At 43.1% G+C, this 22,618-nt stretch overlaps 1 protein-coding gene across 2 annotated transcripts in view; it reads right to left on the bottom strand.

Moving 5' to 3' along the window:
• NIN (ninein) overlaps nt 1-22,618 on the bottom strand; it is a 92,616-nt gene that overhangs the window by 52,153 nt on the left and 17,845 nt on the right. For both annotated transcript variants that reach the window (XM_054567582.1, XM_054567581.1), the window contains exons 4-5: nt 20,441-20,522; nt 8,166-8,338 (exon numbers count right to left, since the gene is read on the bottom strand). In XM_054567582.1, the coding sequence (XP_054423557.1) occupies nt 8,166-8,338; nt 20,441-20,522 (255 nt within the window). The remainder of the gene's footprint in view (nt 1-8,165; nt 8,339-20,440; nt 20,523-22,618) is intronic.

Below are 22,618 nucleotides of genomic sequence, written 5' to 3'. Positions count from 1 at the left end.
TGTCTGGGTCATGTCTGGCTCTGCCATTTTGTGCGACCCCTCTGTACTGTACTTCATCCGCAAAGTGGGGATGCACAGCACATGAAAGTATATGCCTGGCACTTGGGAAATATTAGCTCTTATCCAGAGCCCAACTCCCAGAGTTCAATTTCAGTTCAATTCCACCACTTACTGGCTGTGCAACCTTGGGCAAGTTACTTAACTCCGACTGTGCCTCAGTTTCCTCGTGGGTAAGTAAACAGCAATGCCTACCTTGCAAGGGAGTACTAATATTTGGAAAGTACTTAAAACAGTGCCTGCTACAAATTGAGTGCTAAGTGGCTGTTAAGTAAACAAATATTACAATGACTATTCCTACTACCTGGGCATTCCAAACGAGGCCAAAGGCAGAGGAAAGAAACAGCAGACAGAACAGTGTCAGCTTTGAGAACAGACCCAGAAGAGGCTTGTAGAAATAACAGCTTTGAGCATGAAGTTCTGATGAAGCAATCAACTTTTTCTCTGAAATCCTTACCTGAGGACATGTTTATTGATTTGGGGGTTGGGGGGGGTCAGAGAGAGGGAGAGAAACATCGATGTGAGAGAGAAACATCAATCATTGCTCCGTCACACACCCTGCCTGGGGATCAAACCTGAAACCTAGGCCTGTGCCCTGACTAGGTATGGAACCCACAGCCTTTTGGTGTGCGGGACGACACTCTTACCAGCTGAGCCACCTGATCAGGGCATGAAGCAATCAACTTTTGATTCAGCTTAGGAGCAGGGCTTCCCCAGGGGCCCTCTCCACGTGGACAGTGTCCCCTGGTGGCCACGGCTGGCAGGGCCTGCTTACGCTTCCACATTACCATGCCAAGTGTGCTGGCCAACATCCCCATTGAGAGTGGGCAGAGGGGAGGGGGTCAGAGGTCGCCTGGCTCCAAAATGGTTGCCACAGAAGGCAGCTCCCACCGCAGCAGGCAGACAAAGGGAGCCCCCGACCCGCCTTGGGGGCTGTACATCTTGATGTCATGCTGGCCATTGTGGCCAGCTCTCTACGGCTGGATGAAAGTGCCCTGCACACGTGGCCCCACAGGCGGCACTGCTTTCAGGAAGGCTTTCTCTGGAGGGACACCTGCTTGGCTGGACTGCAGAGCAGATGGCCCGAGCCTCTTGGATCCCTGGCTTCCAGCGCCGAGGCCGGGCCAGCATCTGTAGCCTGTGGTGCGGCCCCGGCCCACAATGGCCCAGTCACAGCCCTAACCGACCATCTGCTCCAGGGCAGACCTTGTGCCCTGCAGAATGTATGGCTCATTAAAACAATTACGGGGGCACACGTTGGGTTATTCTTTTCCAGCAGAGGTTGCTGTGCTGATCTCAGCAGCTTTAAGCAGGGTTTTTGGTTTTTTGTTTATTTGTTTTTGAAAGGCTAAAGTCTAGCAAGCCCAGAGAGAAGAGGAAGGAAATTTTCTAGAATAACAAACTGAGGTGTAGGGTCCATTTTACAAGAGTAGCTAAGCAAAGGAAGTCTCTGGGAAGAAAACAAAACAAAACACAACCACCCAAATTGGTTTAGGAGAATGCTTATGATTGAAACTTTGGGACTTTTAAAAACCCAGCATCCATGGTGCATCTAACTAATAGTCCTAAATTTTTATAAAGCCACACTTGCGCTAGGTACTGGAAACTAAGTGAGCCCAGCAGGGCTGGCTACTGTTTCTGCAGGGACACACTTCCTGGGATTTTGGTTCATTTCCCACTGTCCCAAAGTGAGCAATGGAGAACCTGACAGCCCAGTTCCTAACCTCTCTGTTCTGAACCCAGGCACAAGCTGCTCAGTTGAGGCGCTGTTGCAATTAGAGTGCAAATCAGTGCCTTATACAGACCATGTATCGCAGTAATGTACACTCGAAACCTATATGACCCTATTAACCAATGTCACCTCAATTTTAAAAAAGGCAATTAAAAGTTACCAGTAAGTGCTGGGGATAACAAGAATCAATGCATGCATGAGTTTCAAATGGGTACATTTAGATGAGTCTTGCTATGTTGCCAAAAAGCCTTCGGTGTGTGAAGAAATGCTCAATTTAAAAGAATTTTAGCCTTAAAGCTCTCCTACCAAGTTTGGAGACTGGTTTTGGTTCACTGAATTTTAAAGTCCTTAAAGGAAAAGGATTTGTTTTTATTTTATTTATTTTTTAAAATGTTATCTATTTATTTTTAGAGAGGGGAAGGGAGGGATAAAGAGAGGGAGAGAAATATCAATGTGTGGTTGCATTTCATGCACGCCCTGCTAGGGACCTGGCCTGCAACCCAGGCATGGGCCGTACACTGGGAATCGAACCAGCGACCCTTTGGTTTGCAGGCCTGTGCTCAATCCACTGAGCCACACCAGCTAGGGCAGGATTTGTTTTTAATACATCTGCTCACAGTATCTAGCTCATCAGAGTTGCTCTCAACAGATAGTGAATACTGCTATTCTATTTGGAAAACACTTAACAGTGTATAATTGGACAATATTACTATTATCATTAAAGTTGACTTGTTAATTTTTGATTTGTTGTCCATGTTATTTCCTGGTCAGAAAATGAATATTAGAAATTGTTGACCTGGAAGGAGATAGGGCTCCGGGCTGACTCCAAGGGAGTTCCCCCAGGGGTTGAGTCAGGAAGACTGTTCAGAACAGTGAGGCTTGAGGGCCTTAAAGGCTGAAAGCTGTAGTCTGTGTTGCAATGAGAGACATCTTATTAGCTTTGAAGGGTCTTCTCTGCATCACTTTCAAGTGATCTACAATTGCATCTTGGGTGAGTGTTTCCTCTCTGGAAATAGCCAGATGATGTAATCAGATTTCAGAAATATAAAGGGAAACGCTGGAATTCCACTCATAAAATGTGTCCTGGTGATGTCACGTCACTTGATGGAAATAAATGGCTTTAGTAATGAAGCCGCTTACAGATTGTCAAAGTCAACGACTATGTCATGGGAGTAATGGGAAAACAGGTGCATTTCAACTACAAAAGCTCTTAGCAGAGTTTCTCTCGGCTCTTGATGTTTGCTCCAGAATTAAATATTTACTCTATACCATGTAAATGAATAATTCATAAAATTTAACTGCAAAGTTATTCATATATGAAAATGAACATAAGGGGAATATAAGTCAGTTTCACACTTCTTCAAGAAGTTTGATTTTTTGTAGGGTAGTAAAATCAGTTTTTCTTTTGCTTTTTTTTTTAAAAGTTTTTAAATTACCACCATCTCCCATCCTCCTACCCCCACAGTCCCAACACAAAAACTTGATTTGCTTGTCCATTCTTGGGCGAATTAAACAATTGGCTTTAACTTTTCTCCCAGGTCCTCACTTAAACTGCATGGCTCTGGCTTACACTATTATTGTCTATAGTTGAAAAAAGAATTGTTCAAACTCTCTTGCTCTTGATAAGAATCTTACTAGACCTGATTTATTCCCGGTGGAGGAAAACACTTAACAAGGTGTCCCCTGTTTTCAATGAGGGCAGAAAGCAAAGTGGCTCTGCCCCAATTGTGTTAATTGAACAACCTTTCCTACCAGGGCTGAGTAATACAGAAGAGAATTGAGAATTAGTTTAGTTTTTGCCACCCCCTTCCATCTACCCTTAGAAGAAAGGGGAGCATAAAATTCAAGGTCAGTTCAGTAGCCATTGCATATATGCATATAAAAGGGGGGAAATGTACCCTTTAAAACCTAAAAACTCATTTCTGTTTCTTAATGAAGTGAAGCAAAAATGACTGACGGCAGCCAAAACCTTCTCACTGATCACACCTTACGTGGAATCAAGAATGTGCCCTTTGTTAGTCTGGAATAATTCAGAACAGAATGCCCAATTGAATGGCCTCGAGTGAAAATGATCCCATGAAAAGAAAAAAATCATCACCTTCCTTTCAGTACCACCCAGAATGTGAGGTCAGACTCCCAAGGGATCCACTTGCCAGATAAGCCACTAAGTTGGAAGGTGGATGCCCGTTTCAGCCTGATGGTGGAAACTACCTGTCCTTTGTGAATTAGCATCTTCTGCTGCGGGGTTTCAAAATGAAGTTCTGTAATACACTTTTCAGTGCTGAAAATTTAGCAAGAAAGCAATGGTCCTTCCCTGTGGAATGGCTTCCTGGGCTTAAACACTAACCTTGGTAGGGGAGGCATGCTTAGTAGCTAGGTTAGATGCTTTGTTTCACCAGAAAAGAATCAAATCACCTAAATAAAGCTGGGGGCAGGGGTTTGGGGGCAAGGGAAGGGTAGGATGAAGATGATTAGAATGTTTACAGTTTACATTAGGGCATTAACGTATGTGAATTGAAACAAAAGTCGAATGTAATAAAAAATACCTCGTAACAAGATTTATTCTGATATATTCTATTTAGGGGATGAGACCACGGTGATGGAGCATGTGACCCCCTAGTAACCATGTCGGGTCTCACCCAAGGCACCAGATCACAATGGTGCACCATGAACAGTCACGAGAGGAGTTCCAAATTGCTGTAACTAATGAAGCCTGAAACTTCACATGGGACTTACATTAAAAATAAAGTTAGTTGTTTGAAAGCAATCTACACCAGCATCACTCTCACTTGTCCAAATTTCTGTTTTCTGGGGTGGCACGGAAAGGGTGGAGTTACAGGTACACAGCAGAGACGTACGATTACTGAGAATCACCTAGAATTTTTGTTCTACGTATGGAAGTAGGCCTTCCAAGGAACCATGCAGGAAAACATTATGAACTACTGACCCGGGAGCCTCAGAATGAAGTGTTAATCTGTAGCAACCCCCCTATTGTAGAAAGACCCTAGAGAGAAGAGTCGGGGTGGGTTATTGTTTTATTCCTGCAGAGGACTGACTGTCTGCTCACATATCCCTCCAGGACGAATTCCTAGAAGGAAGCAAGTCACCGCAAGGACAGCTTTTACAGGTGCGTGTGGCACCATTCCGCTCCATTGCCCACCCCTACCCAAGTCCTCAGATAAATAAAATAATTATTTGATTCACCCTAGAGCTAAAATTAGTCTCCTCTTGGGTAGCAACAGCCAGACTCCCCCTCCATTTAACTTCTAACAGCAGTTACAGGTCCTTTTGTCTTCATCAAAAAACTAAAGTCACTCTAGGAAAAAAAAACAGGCATATCTGAGAGTAGGAGAAACTGTAGCCCAAAGGCAAGCTCAAATCCCACCTGCCCCTGAGCCAGGAGCCAGGAGTCAAAGGAAACTAGTGATCAAAACCAAGAAGGCCTGTCTCCAGCTCTCCATCTGACTGCTCCTTATTAAATATTCACGCCAGGGGAGACCCAGTCCTGCTCTTTCCTTCAGTATTGCCCAGTGGTGCCGAGATGAAGTGTGAGCCACTGATAAAAAACACAACCGAAGAATAAATTCTTAACACCCAAGGGCAGGACACCAAAGGGCCTCAGGCAACCAAAAGGGAGAAAAAAAGAAGTCAACTGTACAATAAAGAACTCCTGACAGTTTTTGAACTCTTTATAAATTAAGAATAAATAAATCCCACAGGACATTGAGAATTTCTTCTTCTCCAGAGTCTCCATTGGGGGGTTACCCTAGAACAGGAAAGATTACCCAGCACTCTGGGGAGACCTAAACAGCTTCTGTAGAAGGGACGAGGGTATTTCTAGCACAAGCCCGGGCTGCTAAGAGCGTGGATTTCTGTTGGCCAACTGAGTTGAGGCCCCTGTGAAAACTGGCCAGGAAACAGGACTGCTGTCTTGACCTAACAGTATGCAATAAGACTGACACACTGATGAAACCGTGCCACCAGGCTGTACGCGTCTGTGAGTGTGACCTACAACCATGGTTACTGCACAAAGCTGGGGCTGGCCTTTCTTACTGCCAACAGGAACATCAAAAATGTCACGTGAACCCATTAATTTTTTAAAGTGACGAATTGATTTAAAAACTGACAGGCTCCATTCAGCTCACAAAACACTTCATTTTTAAGCAAGAAAGCAGCTGGATGAGCTTTGGTTTGAGCCCACACTCAGCAATTTAAAGAGACAGGAGTGAATGTGGTGCTTGGAACTCCTGAAGGCTTTCTGGGGTGGGATATAACAGACTATCAAAGTTGAGTCAGGAGTCTGTCCCTTGGGGGACAGACAATGAGAGAAATGACCCCCTCCAGGCCTCCACTAGCTGCTCTGTTCATGGTGGGAACTTGAACACAAAAGTTTCTATATTTAGCATCAAATGGTCATACCTGAGAGGCCCAGGAGGAGTGAGAGAAGCGCAAGTCCATCGGGGTGAAATGGTTCTCCCAACATACCCTTTTATTAAGACGCAAGCAGCAAGATTTTGCCCAGACTCAGGCCTCCACGCTTCATTTACACGTGAAACCAGAGTCTCAGTTTTTAAACAGTAAATCTTGAAGTCGGTAGATAAGATAAAACAAGGCTTTAAGAAATACACTACCAACAACAAAATCAGCTCTGCCCAAGAACTTTGTGTGTTTCCAGGTGGTAACTAGAAGCTATCATATTAAAAGCTAAGAATCATTTAATTTCTTAGCACCAAATAATAAGGCCTTGGGTATTAAAAGTAGTTGGAGAAGGAAGATACCAGACTTAAAAGTGTTCTCGAAATAACCAAAGCTAACCTCCTAAAACGTTGAGACATATTTTACCCCCTTTTTTTATTTTTCGTAAAGAAATGTCTCAGATACATTCCACACTCCTTGGGGCTATTAAACAGACTTTGTGTAATAAAATGATACTCTTCCTGACAGCAAGATAAATATTACAAACACTGCAACAACGGAAGTATGCAAATTACTTGCCTCCCTGAAACTATACATGTAAAATTTCTGTGCATGTGAGTTTATGTGTTTTATTGGGGAAAGGCCCTGTCTAAATTCTCACAGGGACCCAAGAAAGGGCCTGAAACCAACTGACCCAAGAGGGGAAGTAGCCTCTGCTCAGACCGCTGGGCAGCGTTCTCCTTCTTGCTTCTCACAGCCTTCACAGTTTTCAGTTGTCACTTCTCTACTCTTATACCATTTCTGTGGTTTCTCTCTCTTCTCTAGCTACTTTTCTTCCTCTCTTCTGGTTCACCTTTTTGACACTGCCCCTTCACTTCTGGGGTGAGAACAGGTATCGCTTGTTTTTTACAAATGGTGCAGCTTCTGATTGGCAGACGAGTCATGCGTGTTCTAAATTGCAGTACCTGTGGCTGGTTTCATTTCTGCTCAGTACTTGGGCTCTTCTGTTACCTTTGGGTTTATGGATGGGTAGTCTGCAAAGTTCAGGATGCTAGATTCCTGCCAATTGTAGTAAACTGAACATTCACATACATACACTAACACACGCGTGCATGAGCGCATATGCCCCTCATCAAGCCACAATCTATAGACTACTTTCAGAAAGTTGAGGCACTTTGTCTCTTTTCCAGTTTATATTAGTATTGGAAACACTTGCAGCCCCAGACTGAGCTGGGTGTGCAAGAAATATTTAGAGCTTGCGCAGCACGGCATTTTCAAGCATGTTCTATAAATGGCATGCTGGTAAATGAGCCATAAAGAAAGAATCAAGAAAATGTTACTGCTTCTCCTTCACTGGTACGTTATGGCAACATGTAAGACGAAAACCAGGGAGATGAGGGAGGCAGGCGAATCTAACTGTTGGGGAGCGAGATGTGCCCAGGTGCCACGGAACCAGGAAGAAGAGCCACAGCACTGCTGGGTGCTGTGACAAGAACCAAATTTGAAAAATGTGTTACCTCTCCCCCACAAAAGATAAGATGCCGGGTCTCAAAGCGCCTAACACATTGCTTCCACTTCCTACCAGTCACGGATGCCGTTTTATAGTTTGGGGTTGGGGTTGGTCAGCTTTTTACACAACTAAAAATGACAGGGCCATGGAGGAGAGATCTATTTCCACAAACAGTTAACAGTGGCAGACACCAGATAATCTAAAAACAACTGAATCCAAAAATGTATAAATACAAAGCATGCACAGAAATGTCAACTCTCCCAAAGTTGAAAGAGATGAAAACATTCAAACAATAGAAAAGTTAGCCTTCTTTATCCAAAAGGCAACTAACAAAACGAGCAGAGACCTCGTAACTGAGAAAGCCATACACTCCTTCAGGTGTCTTGTCACTGCACCATGGTGATGTAGGTGTCCCGTGGTCCACACGGATGCACCTGTCTGATTCCTTACCTCACTGCAGTCACCGGCTGGGATGTGTGAAGGCCTTGCTTCTTCTCCTTCTAGGGGCTCAATCACTGTCACCTCTGCAAACTCCTCCACAGATTGTTGAAACTCCGGTAAGGATCTTCGTCCATATCGTTTCCCACCTCTGACATATTTGGGCTGAGCTTCTAGTGGGCAGTCTGGGCAAGGAGACAAGAGTTGAGGCCACATTACATGACAATCTCAGGCCTTAGCTGATGCTCACAGCCGTCAGATGCAGCCTCTTATACCAGCCCCAAAATAAACCAGCACCATCTGCCAGTTGTGGTAGACGTGGGCGTGTGTGAGCCACCAGTTCAGATGCAGAGCACGGCTTCTAATTCTGAATGATTTTGCCGCACCCGAATATACCTCTGCATATGATGATGCAGTGCTGGCAGGGAGGGATTTGACTTAAACGTACAGAATGAAGATAAGGACAAAGAAGGGGGCATACTGGTTCTGTTTATTAAGCTGGTGTTTTGCAGGAAAGGGAGAGGGAGCGATCATACTAACAAAGAGGCACGTTGAAGGAAGTCTTGGAAAATCATGATAAAACAAACACTGTAGCAACACTGTAAAGTTAGTATTCACACCAATTAGTCTGAAACATACCCCTCTTGTACGTCAGAGGCTCCTTTGTTAAGCATCCCACTTTCTGAGCTATAAGACAAACAGGATGACGGAACAAAGAAACTGTCACAATGGATCTGAATCAATTAATGACAGTTCATCGCTTATATGAAACCTGACCTCAAGAGCTCATTATAAAATTAAAAGCTGTGGAATTAAATAGTAAACATGAAACTGCATTAAGAAAAATGGTGTATGTTTTTCTTCTTCTTCTTCAAGAGCTTCAGTGTCGTACAAAATAAAAAGTATTGTGTATAAGGAGAGAGCCATCTCTTGACCTTAAGGAAGGACTTCAGCATTCTGACATAACGTGCCACAGGTTCAGCATCCGCCGCCACCGCCGCCACCGCCGCCACCACCACCGCCGCTGCCATCACCACCGCCACCGCCACCACTCCTACAAACTAACATTTCTCTACAAACGAGTGCTTTAAAGCAATAAAATAAATACTTCACTCCATGCAAATATCATCTTAGATACAGGCTGGCTGTTTTATTTGTTGTTGTTGTTGTTGTTGTTTTGGCAACTTGTACAGAATTAGGAGAATAAAATACTCCATTACATACAAAAGGCTAGCAATGCTTTGATTCTTATCATCCGCACCGACATGGTGTCTCTCTGGAGAACATAATATGTGTTCTGTCTGAACATGACAGCCCTAACAAGGTATGCCTGAATTCAGGCATGTAGACTTGTAGATGCAGTATGTACACATACCAACAAAATGAAGATGGTTGTTGATTAGATAAGAACTAAAAGAATAAAACCTTTTCTTTATCATCACTGGAACTGGGTCAGGGGTCCGCCATTACTCGGTAGTTTCCCTGGAAGTACTAGCTCTGCTCCCTCCCCCACTGCCCATCCTCTGGCATGAGCTCCGATTTCACAGATGTGGTCAGAAGCATCCTGAACATGCTCAGCAAAGCTCAGAGTGAAGTACTTATGTTTGCTCTATAATTTCTAGCGATATTTATATCCAGCTTTATAAAAGTCCCAGCCAAGTCACTGTATTAGGTCGAGCGATTCTCTTACAGGAAGTATTAAGGCATACAAAATTTATATTGAAAATCACATGCATATTTGAAGGTACCTTTTATCAGAAGAGAGTGTGTCAGCTTGTGAGTATTCAGGATCGGCCCGGACACCCGAGCTGCATGTTGGCAGCTGACACCCACAGATGCTAGTCAGATAAGAGGCAATGCAGAACCATCCTTAATTTATGACATACTCTTAAGTTGTACTGGCAGACAACAAGATACACCATTAATGATGATGGGGGCTTATAAAAGAGGAAGAGGAAAACTTATAACGTCAGAAAATGGAACATGGGATTGTCCCAGTGTGAGAACAGTCTCGGGGCGGGAATTTCATCTGGGGACAGAAACAGCAGATGTGCGCTGAATGCGTGCTGCACTTTTTCTGAAGGAAAACCGTGTGGGACAAAGGAACTTTTTTTTGGTTTTGTTTTAAACCCACTGGAATTAATCCAAAGCCCACCTGTGGAAGAAATGGTTCCTTAGCTATTTACCACTCAATACCCCATGCCGTGCAGGGAGCAGCAGTAGATATGCAAGAGCTCTTTTCCTAAGCAATGCAAGGTAATAGATTGTGATCCACTAGGAACTGTGAGGGGTTTGGGTCAATTTATTCACTTACCTAACTTTTGCACTGTCAGGAACTTGAACATTTTTTTAAATTTATTTTATTATTATAACTAATTTTGAGCAAAGTTTAACACTTTTTTTCCCACAGAATGTACATATATCGCAAAGTTAGTTTTCAGAGAAACTTATCAAACTGTATCATCTTTTTGGAATAAAGATATTAACATACATAAAGGATAAATGGGGTATTAAGTTTTCCTCATACCAAGTTTCCCAAATTATCCATGTGACCAATAAAGACTTAGATTAATCACACCAATTAAAAAGTTACTTCTTAGAATTAGACACTCATCTATCCCTCCCCTATTTAGAGCATCAGCCTTGTTACATGATGAGGGGACAAATGGCAAAAGGAGGCCCAGAGAGAACATTGTCAACAGCCATTGATTGCTGTGTTAAGTACCTGCACCTTTATTATTCTCCTTATCAATCTCAGACCTGTAGGAGTCCGCAGCAGCAGCCCACCGAGCAGGAGGCCTCAGTGGGGATTTTAAGACTCTTTAAGGAATGCCTTAGCCCTTTCCTTACCATGCCCAATGAAAACTTGTAAAACCAGCCTTGGGGCAAAGTTTATTTGCTTTATGAGTGCATCCAGATGTAACTTACATAGTTCAAGGTTTCCTAGTGGAACAATTTTATCTATGGATCATTTGATTTAATAATAAAATAATTCACACCTATAGCTTCCTTTAACGTAAGTGTTAAGTAACTGCTCCAATCACGAGCTCCAAGGAGAGATGGGAAATGTCAGTGAAACAAATAAATTATAAAGGAGTGTGGTGCTTTTGGTGTTTTATTTCCTTGAACATATATTTATAATTCTGCCTGGACTGTCAAGCTTCTAGGTCATTTTCCCTACTTTCCCTTTTTCCATTTCTCCTATTTGTCATCACTACATACAAATAACAGTGGGCTGTTATTTCAAGGAAAGCAGACAAGCCCAGACTGCCTAGAGGAGTCTTGGATGCCACCCTGGAGAGCTTATTATGAGACACACCAACCAAGCAAGGTGACTTGAGGCAGTCCTTCCTGACCTAGTTTGGATGATCTGGGCTCTTTTCCGTAAACCAAACACTTGGTTTGATTCAATTTCCTAGACTGCAGGTATAACATGGAGACTACCGACAGTCTCCACAGAGAAGGTGGGGGGAAAAATCTATTTAGAGTTCAAAAGACAAAAAATAAAACAAAAAAACCCTTCCTTCTGGTCTTAGAAATTATACAAAATCTGGATCCTCAGACATCACATTCTTAAAAAAAAAAAAATAACATTTTTGATTTTAGAGAGAGGAAGGGAAGAAGAAAGAGAGGTTTGATGTGAGAGAGAAACACCGACCGGCTGCCCACCCTCCCCCAATGCACGCAGACCTGACAAGCCCAAAAAACCCAGGCTTGTGCCCTGACCAAACTGGTGACCTTTCCCTTTGCGGCAGGACAGCCAACCAACTGAGCCACCCCGGCTGGGACAGACGCCACATTCTTTACTCCCTATCTCATCTGTCCCAAGGAGAAGAACTTCAGACCTGTGATAAAGATGTTCACCTTCCAGAATCAGGATAAACCACCATGCACATGCATGACTTTTGATCACACAGTCTTGCACTTACAATAAAAGAAAAATTGAAATACAGCGTCAGTGAGAATAAGCCGGGGATAAGCCCGCCGCAGGCAGGGAAAGCAACCGACATTCACGCACCCCCATCCCTCCCCACGCCCCCCGCCCCGCTCCCTCAGCCACAGGGTGATGAGCTCTCCTGACAGCCAAGGGCAAAGCAATGAGGACCCAAGAGAAGGCTGAAAGAGTTGCTGGAAAGCCTAAATGCTATTTATTCAGTCAAGGCTCTCTTTGCGGAAACACAAACTTAAGACCTGGAGTGCAGCAGCATCCACATATATGGAAAGTTAAAGAGGAGTTTCAAAGATGCATCCCAGCATTAGTCAAATCACTTAACTCATATTTATTGAACACCGGCCATGGCAAAGCATTATGGTATACCTATCCAGGGATAAGATGAATATTTCATCATTTTTTTAATACAATTTCCCTGTTCCTAAGAATGCCCTGAGGATATTTCCAAGATGAAGAGGGCAGCCCTGCCTTTGTGGTGCTGATAATCTTATTTTGGAATTGCTCGGGCAGAGCCTTGCTCTCTGCTTGCCCTCCTGCCCTGTGTAGTCAGCTGGGGAAACCATTCCCAGGACTGCACCTCCTTGCAAAGGACCTCGGCACGGGGGTACTGCCAGCCTGAGGCTCTCCACAGTACATTTCTGCCGAGCTTCCAGGAGTTCTGAAGTCTATCTCCAAAAAAAGAAGGCAAATAGGAGGCACAGACAAAGCTCAGGACAAGCACCCCAGAAGCTTCCCTGGGAAAAGGCAGTCGTGCAGCAAGGGAGCACCCCCAGGCCCACTGCACACCCCCACCTCCTCGCCTACTCTGACCACACGATTGCACAGGCATCACACAGTGAGAGTGCCATCCCACACTTGATTCTCCAGAGAGAAAAGGGGAGAGAAAGCATCAATGGGGAGACCAAGACAGAGGGAAAGATTGACAGACAGACATACAGAGACAGGCAGGCAGAGAGAAAGACACAGAGAGACAGACTGAGACCGAGAGAGAGAAGGAGGGTGGTGACAGAAGATGGCCAGGGACCCAGAAGCCTATGGAGGGCAGGGGGGAGGAAGATGAGGGGCAACGGATGGGGAGGGACCAAGAGTTTAAGAAAGAGTGGGGGGAGGGGCAGGGAGGAGAGGAGGGTAGAGGTGAGAGGGAGTGGTGAAAAGAAGAAAGAAGTGAGAAGGGTCTGTCCCAAGGACGGGAGAGGAGAAGAGAGGCCAAGAGAGAATGAACAATATAAAAGGGATATCAGGAAATTCTTCCGACGTGACCCACTGTTCCTTCTGCCTCCCAGTAGGCTCCCTGCCTCTGCAACCGGCGGTCAAGAGTCAGGATCATCACCCCGCACTGTGTGCACACGCCTGTCCAAGGCAGCAGCTTCTGGGCCCATGTCACAGGGCTCCCCAGCCACTCCTCTCTTCTGATGCACAGGTTCAGTTGGAGCTTTCTGGTCCTCCCTGGATGCAAGGACATCAGCTCCCATCAGTCTCAGTGATGCCTGTTGCTGGAACACAGCTGCTTCCAGACACAAAGGTAATGTGCGTGGTTTAGGAGTTTAGAGGGGAAGATTAGCACCCCACAAGAATGCCAAGGAGGCAATCCCCAGGGGTAATGGTCCTGACTCAATGGTCCATCTTAGCCCTAAAACAGTTGAAGACAGGTCAAGAGAAAGCTCTTTTGAGTAGATAATGATGATATGATTATCTTTCCAGCCTTCTCCTGGAGGAGTCAGGGGTCAGGGAGAGATACCCACATGAGGCCCCACAGCAGGAGAGTCTCGCAGCCCTCGATTTCACAGCAGATGTCCCCAGCTTCATTTGACCTCATTTTTTGTAGTGGGTAAGATTAGTGGCAAATGCATAGTGACGTTATCCAGTCCGTCATCTCAGAAAGCAGAGGTGCCTCCACCTCATTATTGCCCTCATTTTCTCTTCATTTATCTCCTTTCCCTTCAGCAACCGGCCAATGTGAAAGGGACACACCAATTCTCTAAGACTCCTTGTAGAAACCAATCATCGTTGGTCCCCCATTTGGAAACCTTCTCATACACTGAGCCTGAAATAAACTTACATCAGCAGAACTCCTGAGTAAACTGTTTCATTATCAAAATTCTCACCAGCCTTATTTAATTTTAAATAACAGAAGTATTTTTTGCACACACCCACATATTGTATTTTTAAAAATTATTTAAAACATTTTTTTCATTAACACATTTTTTATTATGTCTATTAGATATATTTCTAGAAGTGGAATTTTTGGGTTAAAGCTGTAGGCTCATTTACTTTTTGAATAACTATTTTATTGTTTATGCTATTACAGGTGTCCCAATTTTTTCCCCTTTGCCCCGCTCCACCCATCTACCCCTGACTCCCTCAGGCAACCCCCACACCACTGTTCATGTCTATGGATCACACATGTATGTTCTTTGGCTAATCCCTTCACCTTCTTTCAACCAGTCCTCACCTCCTCCTCCCCTCTTATACAGCAGTCAGTCTGTTCCATGTTTCTATGTCTCTGATTCTATTTGGCTTGCTAGTTTATTTAGTTCATTAGACTTCACATATAAGTGAGATCATATGGTATTTTTATTTCACTGACTGGCTTATTTCACTTAGCATAATAGTCTCCAGGTCCATCCATGCTGTTGCAAAAAGTAAGAGTTCCTTCTTTTTTTACTGTTGTGTAGTATTCCATTGTGTAAATGAAGCACAGCTTTTTTATCCATTCATCTACTCATGGACACTTCAGCTGTTTCCAGATCTTGGCTATTGTAAATACCACTGCTATGAACATAGGGGTGCATATATTCTTTTGAATTGGTGTTTCAGGATTCTCAGGATATACTCCCAGAAGTGGGGTCGCTGGACCAAAAAGCAGTTCCATTTTAATTTTTTAAGGAAACTCCATGCTGTTTTCCACAGTGGCTGCACCAGTCTGCATTCCCACCAACAGGGCACTAGGGTTCCCTTTTCTCCCCATCCACGTCAGTACTTGTCATTGATTTATTAAAGATAGTCATTTTGACAGGCTTGAGATGATACAGATCAATGGAACAGAACAGAGATCCCAGAAATGAACCCACACCTTTGTGGTCAATTAATATTTGATAAATGGGGCAAGAGTATACAATGGAGTAAAGAGAGTCTCTTCAGTAAATGGTGTTGGGAAAACTGGCCTGTATATGCAAAAAAATGAAACTAGACCACCAACTTACATCATACACCAGAATAAACTCAAAATGGATAGACACTTCTCTAAGGGGGACATACAGATGGCCCATGGACATATGAAAAAAATGTTCAACATCACTAGCCATCAGAGAGATGCAAATTAAAACCATAAGATATTTTTATATTTTTTTAAAGATTGCCTTTTAGTTTAATAGCTTAGTCTTTGATTACACAAATATATCATAATTTGCCTAACCAATACACTATCAAATATTTATCTTTGATATAGTTGTTCACTATTTAAATGAATATCTTTATACACGCATCTTTGTGTACATCCGTAATTATTTGTATATTATAAGATCTGAGAGTAGCACTGATTAGCCCAAGGCATCTTTATAGTTTTTGTTGCCTACTGTTTTACCTGACCACCAGCAGGCATGTTTCCTGCTCCCCCGACCTCATGAACTAACTCCCCACACCCTCCTCTGTTGGCACTGGGGATAGTGGTAGGGGTTTTATTTTGCTTTTAATTTGTGGAGAAATATTTGTGCCCTCACTGTTAGCATCTTTTAGATACCAAGGGAACAGGAGACTAAATTCTTCTTTATCTTAACTCAGAAAAGGGTAGGACAACAGAACACACCTGTGTGTAATAACTCCTAAAAATAGGAGGGTCTGGCCCAATGCCTCTGAATATAGTTGCAACCGCAAATCTTCAATCTTTGCAATTCAGGACCAAGTCCAATGTCTGTTCATCAGACCTCAGTGCAGATTAGTTGAGTGAATGAAAGGTATCTGTTTGTTATAGTCATAGCTTCCTCAAAATATAAGGAAAATAATTAAAATTAGGGTGGGATCTGGAATTAGGAACATTTACTACAAAAAACCCAATCATCTGCACCAAAACCATGCCTAGTCTTATTTTTCTAAGGATTTGGCTTTTCTAAACCTATGGGGTTTTTGTTTTTTTTCACTCACCAGATAAACAAAGGCAAGATATTTTACATTAACCATATCAGGGAAAAAAGGGCTACCTGCATCATGCTAATGCTACAAACAGAAATCTAATGCAAGCAGCATCAGATGAGGACGAAAACCTTTGGAGAGCAGAGCCCGACAGCATGGTGATGCCACGTAGCTTACAGCCTGTGCCAGCACTTCCATGACAAAAATCCTATAATCCGCAGCCGTAGCAAATTGAATAAATGACTAATAATTAAGTTGTTGTCCCTTACTTAGTCCAGGAAAATAATTTAAAAATTAAATCATACATGTAGAAATGAGGGAGTTATGCCACTGGCAATGTTGATCAATTTGGAATTTACAAAGGATTCCCTACAGCCACAATCCATTTTTCTGTCCTTATCTGAATTTCAGTATTTGTCATTGTATTGTACTATTGTGGTTAGTTTTGTTTTTTTAAAGAAAACACTCTCTTCTAACATTTAGAATCATAAATATCAGAGTTAAAAGTATGCTGAAAATAGCCTAGTCCATAGCCTCTAAATTTAAAAATAAAGAAACTGGCCCTGGCTGGTGTGGCTCAGCTGGTTGGAGAATGAGAATCGTCCTGTAAACTGAAAGGTCACAGGTTCAATTCCTGGTCAGGGCACATACCCAGGCTGCAGGTTCGGTGCCCAGTGGGGCATGTGTGAGGCAAATGATTACATCTCACATCAATGTTTCTTTTGTGCTCTCTCCCCCCAACCCTCCCCTTTCTCTCTAAAATTGATAAGCATGTCCTTGGGTGAGGATAAAAATATATTAAAAAAAAATAAAGAAACTGTACCTCTGAGAAGTTATAAATAGCAGAACCCAAGACTATGGAAATAATGACTTAGTTCCATCTCCTCTCAAATGCTATTATAGCTTTGCATTTGTATTATTTATATATAGCTGCCTTTTATTAGGGGTATATGAAAGTATTGCATGTACTGAATATTTCTCCCTAGAAAACAAAATGTTACAGTGTCCATTTCTGTTAGGTAAAATCTTACAGAAACAGAAAGCTAAGTTTTTGCATAAAATTAGATAAGGTCATTTAGATATTAGAAGACAACATGATGAAATCTTGGAGCTGAATGTATTTTAAGTATTTTTTAAGTACAACCACTTTTACATGCAAAGTGACCACCAAAGACCACAGAGGCCACCCAATTAGAAGGGCAGACACAGCATTTCATAACTCTTGGCTCAAGGCTTTTTCCATCATATGAAGCTGGCTTTTCTATGTTATGGTCTGGTATAGCCTCTGGTATTTTTAAGGTATAAAAATCTGAGATGTTATAAAATCCCAATTTATGACTATGTACACACTGTGGCTCCCTATGCTTTCGGTCATCTTCCAAAATCTAGTAGGTCTACCAATTTCAAAAGGCAAGACAAAAATACCACAGCCCTTATGGTAGAAGGTGAATTAAGTACTGAACAGGCAAACAATCTGAGGGCACAGGCCTCCCTGTCACTAATGATCAGGCAAAACTTGCCCTTACTCACTCCTTCCTGCGGCCTCTGGCCACTTGTCAGAATCTCTCTGGCCAGGCTGCACTGACTTGGGGCCGGGTTATTCCCAGCTCATCCATCTGAGGGTGAACACCCTTACACTGGAAGTTCCTGAAGTCACACGCTTTGGCAATACAGCATCAGCCTCCTCCTCTGCTGCCATCTGCGGGACTTCATTTAAGCTATGTCCCTCTTCAGGCCTCCATTGGCTCATGGGAGAAATGGCTGCATTCTCTCCAGCCTGACAATGATATGGTCTATGATTTAAGGGATAGTTCTTTTCCTAAAGGCGAAGCAGGGGGTGAATTCGGGTGGCCTCGTAATACAACACATTTGAGTCCTGACCCTTCTTTCTCTGTCTCTCGCCAGCCAGTCAGCCTGTGGGCGTGCAATCACATTTTAGAGTGGGTGGGAGAACATTTGAGTAGAAAGAACTGCATGATCCCCAGACACAGATGGAAGGGCCAGACAGAGATGGGCAAAGACGGAAAAAGCAGAGATGCTCAGGAACAACGCGGGGGATGTGGGAGGAAGGGCTGACTCACTGCTTTCTATGAGAAAAAACACTCTTAAGGTACTGGCTCAGTCCTAGATTTCATCCTGCCAGGCCAAACGTCAGCGAAGTGACATAAATGCTGGATGAAATGCTATCCATTCGTACTCTGCTGCTTCATTACACGGATTTGGGGCAGGTCTGTAAAAAAGATTTGCTCCAGCCGACCCAAAGGATGGAGCACACAGCGGAACTACAGAAATCCCCTCTGTGCGATGTCCGGGAAGACTAGGCCAAGTTATGGTCTCAGCAGCGAGGCATGTGCACGGGCTCTGAGGTCACCATCTGGAGCCAGAGTCATAAATGCAGTTTCCTCACTGTGACCAAGCTCAGCCGGCCGCCGTCTTCGTCCTCCTCCTGCTGCTTAGGTCGCAGCACCGTACAACTCTAGGGCGCACTCTTCATGTTTGTGGTCGCCATAAATCTGCGTATTTATTATGGCAGTTTTCTGGCAGGGGGCAGTGCAGGTTTGTAAGAAAGGGCAGGAAAAAGATCGTCGGAGAAGTGGCAGGGCTGCTCCTCCCAAACCCACACAAAGGTCCACCACAGCCTAGAGGAGCACATGGAACCTACGCTTACTCACCTATGCTCTTAGTAACTAAAATGCGGTGATGTCACCAGAGCGCTAGTCAGGGTCCCTACATACTGCACTATTGTCATCAAAATGACAGACAACCTGAAATAAGGAAAAATATCAATAAAATGTGAGACCTCATAAGAGTGAAAGTCCATGTTCCAGCAGTGGTCACCTACAGAAATTGTACTGTCAGTCTGGAAAGCCTCGAGAAGGCAACAAAGGCAACAGACTCCCTCTGAAGCTCTTGGTGTACTTCCAGTGGGCTCTGGCAAGCCTCAGGTTAAGGATAAACTTCCTCAGGGTGATCACCATACACAAAAAGGGGGAGACTCAGTCCAGTGTTCATGCACATGACACAAATCTGGAGCCTTGCAGAAGGAGCGAAGAACTGGATCACCAGTGAGGATCAGAAATGAGTTCCCATCTGTGCTTCGTCTAAATAGGTCACATTGAATGGCTCCTTGTAGCCACAAAATGCTAATGATTTCTCCTTAGTCTAAAAAACTGTATTTTTGATGTTCTTTTAAAAGTAGGGTTTCTTAAGGTATAACTTAAAAAGAGTAAATTTCATCCATTTGGGGCATAATTTTATGAGTTGGAAAAATTCATGAAATCTGTAACTCCCCACCACCGTCAAGATACTAAACAGTTTCATCACCTGCAAATCCCTTCATATCCTTTATGATCAATCCTGGATTTGATAAAACTGGACTGTGTTTAATATAAATTGTAACATTGTTTAAACTTCCCCTTAGATATTTACCATATTTCATCAATTCTAAGACACATATACATACCACCCCTCCTTGATTTGAACACTGAAATTAGGACGCATCTTACAATCAATGGCATTTTACCCTAATTGGTAGTAATTTTTCTTCTTGGAGATACATAAAATAATGTGTTTTATAATCTATGTTGTCTTTTTAAAAAATCAATGAAATATATTTAAGTCATAACATTTGAATACTTACTATGGGTTAAACATTTTACTAAGCCCTGAAAATACAAAAATGAATCAAATGGTCCTCAAGGAACTATCACTTGAGAAAAGGAGATAAACAATTATAATAAAATGTAATAATGTCTACCGTGCAGGGTTATCCATTCGCTAGGACTAAATGAAATTATCTCTAGACTGGCCATCCTTCTTCTTTCAAGCATAACCCCTCCCTTCCCCCCCCCCACCCCGCCCCAATTCACATCCTTCCGCGAACACAGGAAATAAGGATGAAGGAAGTATCATTCGGCTTCACTGCTCATTCCAGGAATGAGTCATTGCCACACCATCTGACACATCCCCTAGGAACAATCCAATTATTTCTTCCATAATCCACTGTTGTCATAGGGAAGTCTCATTTTAGTGTTCAACAGCTGCAAGGCTTTTATGATAATATCAAAAGACAAGTCACTGAAAATAACTGCTTAATCTATGATAGGCAGATGCCCCAAATCTTTCCTAGACATGCTTTAAGGTCCCCAAATTCTTCCCTGCACAGCTTTTAAAGGGCAACGTAAAGAAGGCAATTCAGTGTCCTTACCTGGTTCTTGAAAGTGTTCTTCACTTGACAGAGTTCTAGACAGGACAAGTATTAACGCTTCTTTAAATTGGTCAAAATGCACCTAAAAAAAAGCAACTAAAATAAATTCAAAATAGCTTCCACAGTCTTAAGGTAACAAATCCATTTACATACAAGGTGCCAGAGCCAGCTGTCAGCATTCTGAGAGCCTTGAAGTAAGTCACAACCTGCTTTTGTTCCCTTTCTTTCTTCATTTCTCTGAAGTACCAGTAGGGGTGTCCACCCTGCAGCCCATGGGTCGCGTGCGGCCCAGGATGGCAATGAATGCAGCCCAACACAAAATCGTAAATTTACTTAAAACATTATGAGAATTTTTTGTGTGTGTGATTACGTGTCACAATGTGTTTAACGCATGGCCTAAGACAACTCTCCTTCCAGTGTGGCCCAGAGATGCCAAAAGGTTGGACACCCCTGCAGGAAAATGGGCTAATTATTTCTGATACCACAGTGTCACAAATGCTAATATCAATATTAATATTTATTCAATCCTGAGGGCAAAAGCTACATGGCAAAATCTTCTTTATAAACACAGACAAAGATGTGTTTTGAACACTTCTTTTAGTTTCCTGAACAAGATCAGAAGAGAAAGATGTTAGGTTAGACATTAGGAAAAGCTTCTCAAGTCAATGATCTATGGTAATGATGCCCCAAAGATGCTCTCATCTCTCAAGATATTCTAGAAAGAGGTTATCTTTTGAGGATGACTTGAATATAGCCTTGCCTGTGGCAGGTATATAATATTTATCTCTATGAATGTAAAAAATAAGCAGAAATCAACAGCAAACACAAATGATAAAAGGACCTTGGAAAGCATTTTCTTGAATTCTTAAAATCATAGTTACTTTGACTTAAGTAGGAAATAACCTGAGTTTTATTTAAGTAAATACTCAGAATTGAGATATCACTTTGGTTAAAGGGGTAAAATGGTTTTCTTTATCGCCAAGGGTACTCTTCTAAAACATAAAGTTATGTGATCTCACTGTGGGGCTGAAGGGAGAAATGGTATTTCTTACCATCATTCTAGCTCAATGATGTGGCATCTGTTTATACAGAAGACCATATGTAAACACAAAGTTAGTAAATTTGTAATCTGTGCTGTTATGAGTCTCTGTGGATGTCATTACAAAACAGTCTGTAGAAGTTTAAATATAGGTATCAGATACAAAACACTATCAAATTAAAACTGGAAAAGCAACAAACCTCATTAGTTATCAAAACAATAGAAGAAAAATCATATGTCTTAGCCATGCAAATCAAAGCAAAGGAGAGGAATCCACTGAGATTCCTGTCATAAAAGTGTATGTACTTGCAATTTACCAGACTCTCCCAAAGTACATGTGATTTCCCTACCACATTAGTTGTGTTTAATTGGAATTACATTCCAAAAGCATATTTCTTTAGATCATGCACAGTAACAATCAGCATAATCTACAGAACCAGAGCATAAATCTGTCAAGGGAGCCAGGGCCATACAATCAACAAAAAGGTTAAAAGATTGTGAAAATGTAAGCTGTGCTAGTTAGGTTTCACAGGTGACAATTGGCTGAGAAGCCTGGGAGAGGGAGGAGGGGCAGGCGCCGCTGTGTCCCAGAGTCTGAGGTGGGCTTCAGGCACTGTGGCCTCCCAGCTCAAGTTCCCAGGGGCCGGCCTCTTTGCAGCCAGCCAGTCCACAGACCTCACCCACCCAAGGGCTCGTGGGCTCAGCAGCACTTCTAGGCACTTCCTACTTCCTGCCAGAATCGCGCCTCCCGGGGGCGGGGGTGGGGGCAGGAGAAGGGCTAAGAGCGCAAGCTCTGGGTCCTGACCCTGGTTCGGCCACTCACTTCCTTTTGTGAGCCGGCTAAGTTGCTAAACCTACCTGAGCTTCAGTTTGCTCATCTGTAAAAATGGGACTATCTAACAACTCATATTTATGATTCTTTCAACAAACACTCATTGAGCAGCTGCTGTGCACCAGGCACTGTCCTAGGTCCTGGTGACAGAGCAGTAAATGAGTGACATAGATCCCTGCCGCCATGGAGTACAAGTCCTCAGGAAAGGCCACAGGGAGCCAGGCAGGTACTGTGCAAAGAGCAGCACATGTATTTTGTCATTTATAATACCACATCCCTCACAGCTGAGTTAGGGAGACAAAATGAG

This window comes from Pteronotus mesoamericanus, unplaced genomic scaffold, assembly GCF_021234165.1.
Source record: "Pteronotus mesoamericanus isolate MK-2021 breed Mesoamerican mustached bat unplaced genomic scaffold, CSHL_Meso_final contig_182, whole genome shotgun sequence".
Lineage (NCBI taxonomy): Eukaryota > Metazoa > Chordata > Mammalia > Chiroptera > Mormoopidae > Pteronotus > Pteronotus mesoamericanus.
Note: the sequence above shows the minus strand (reverse complement) of the source record. Positions and strands in the feature narration are given on the sequence as shown.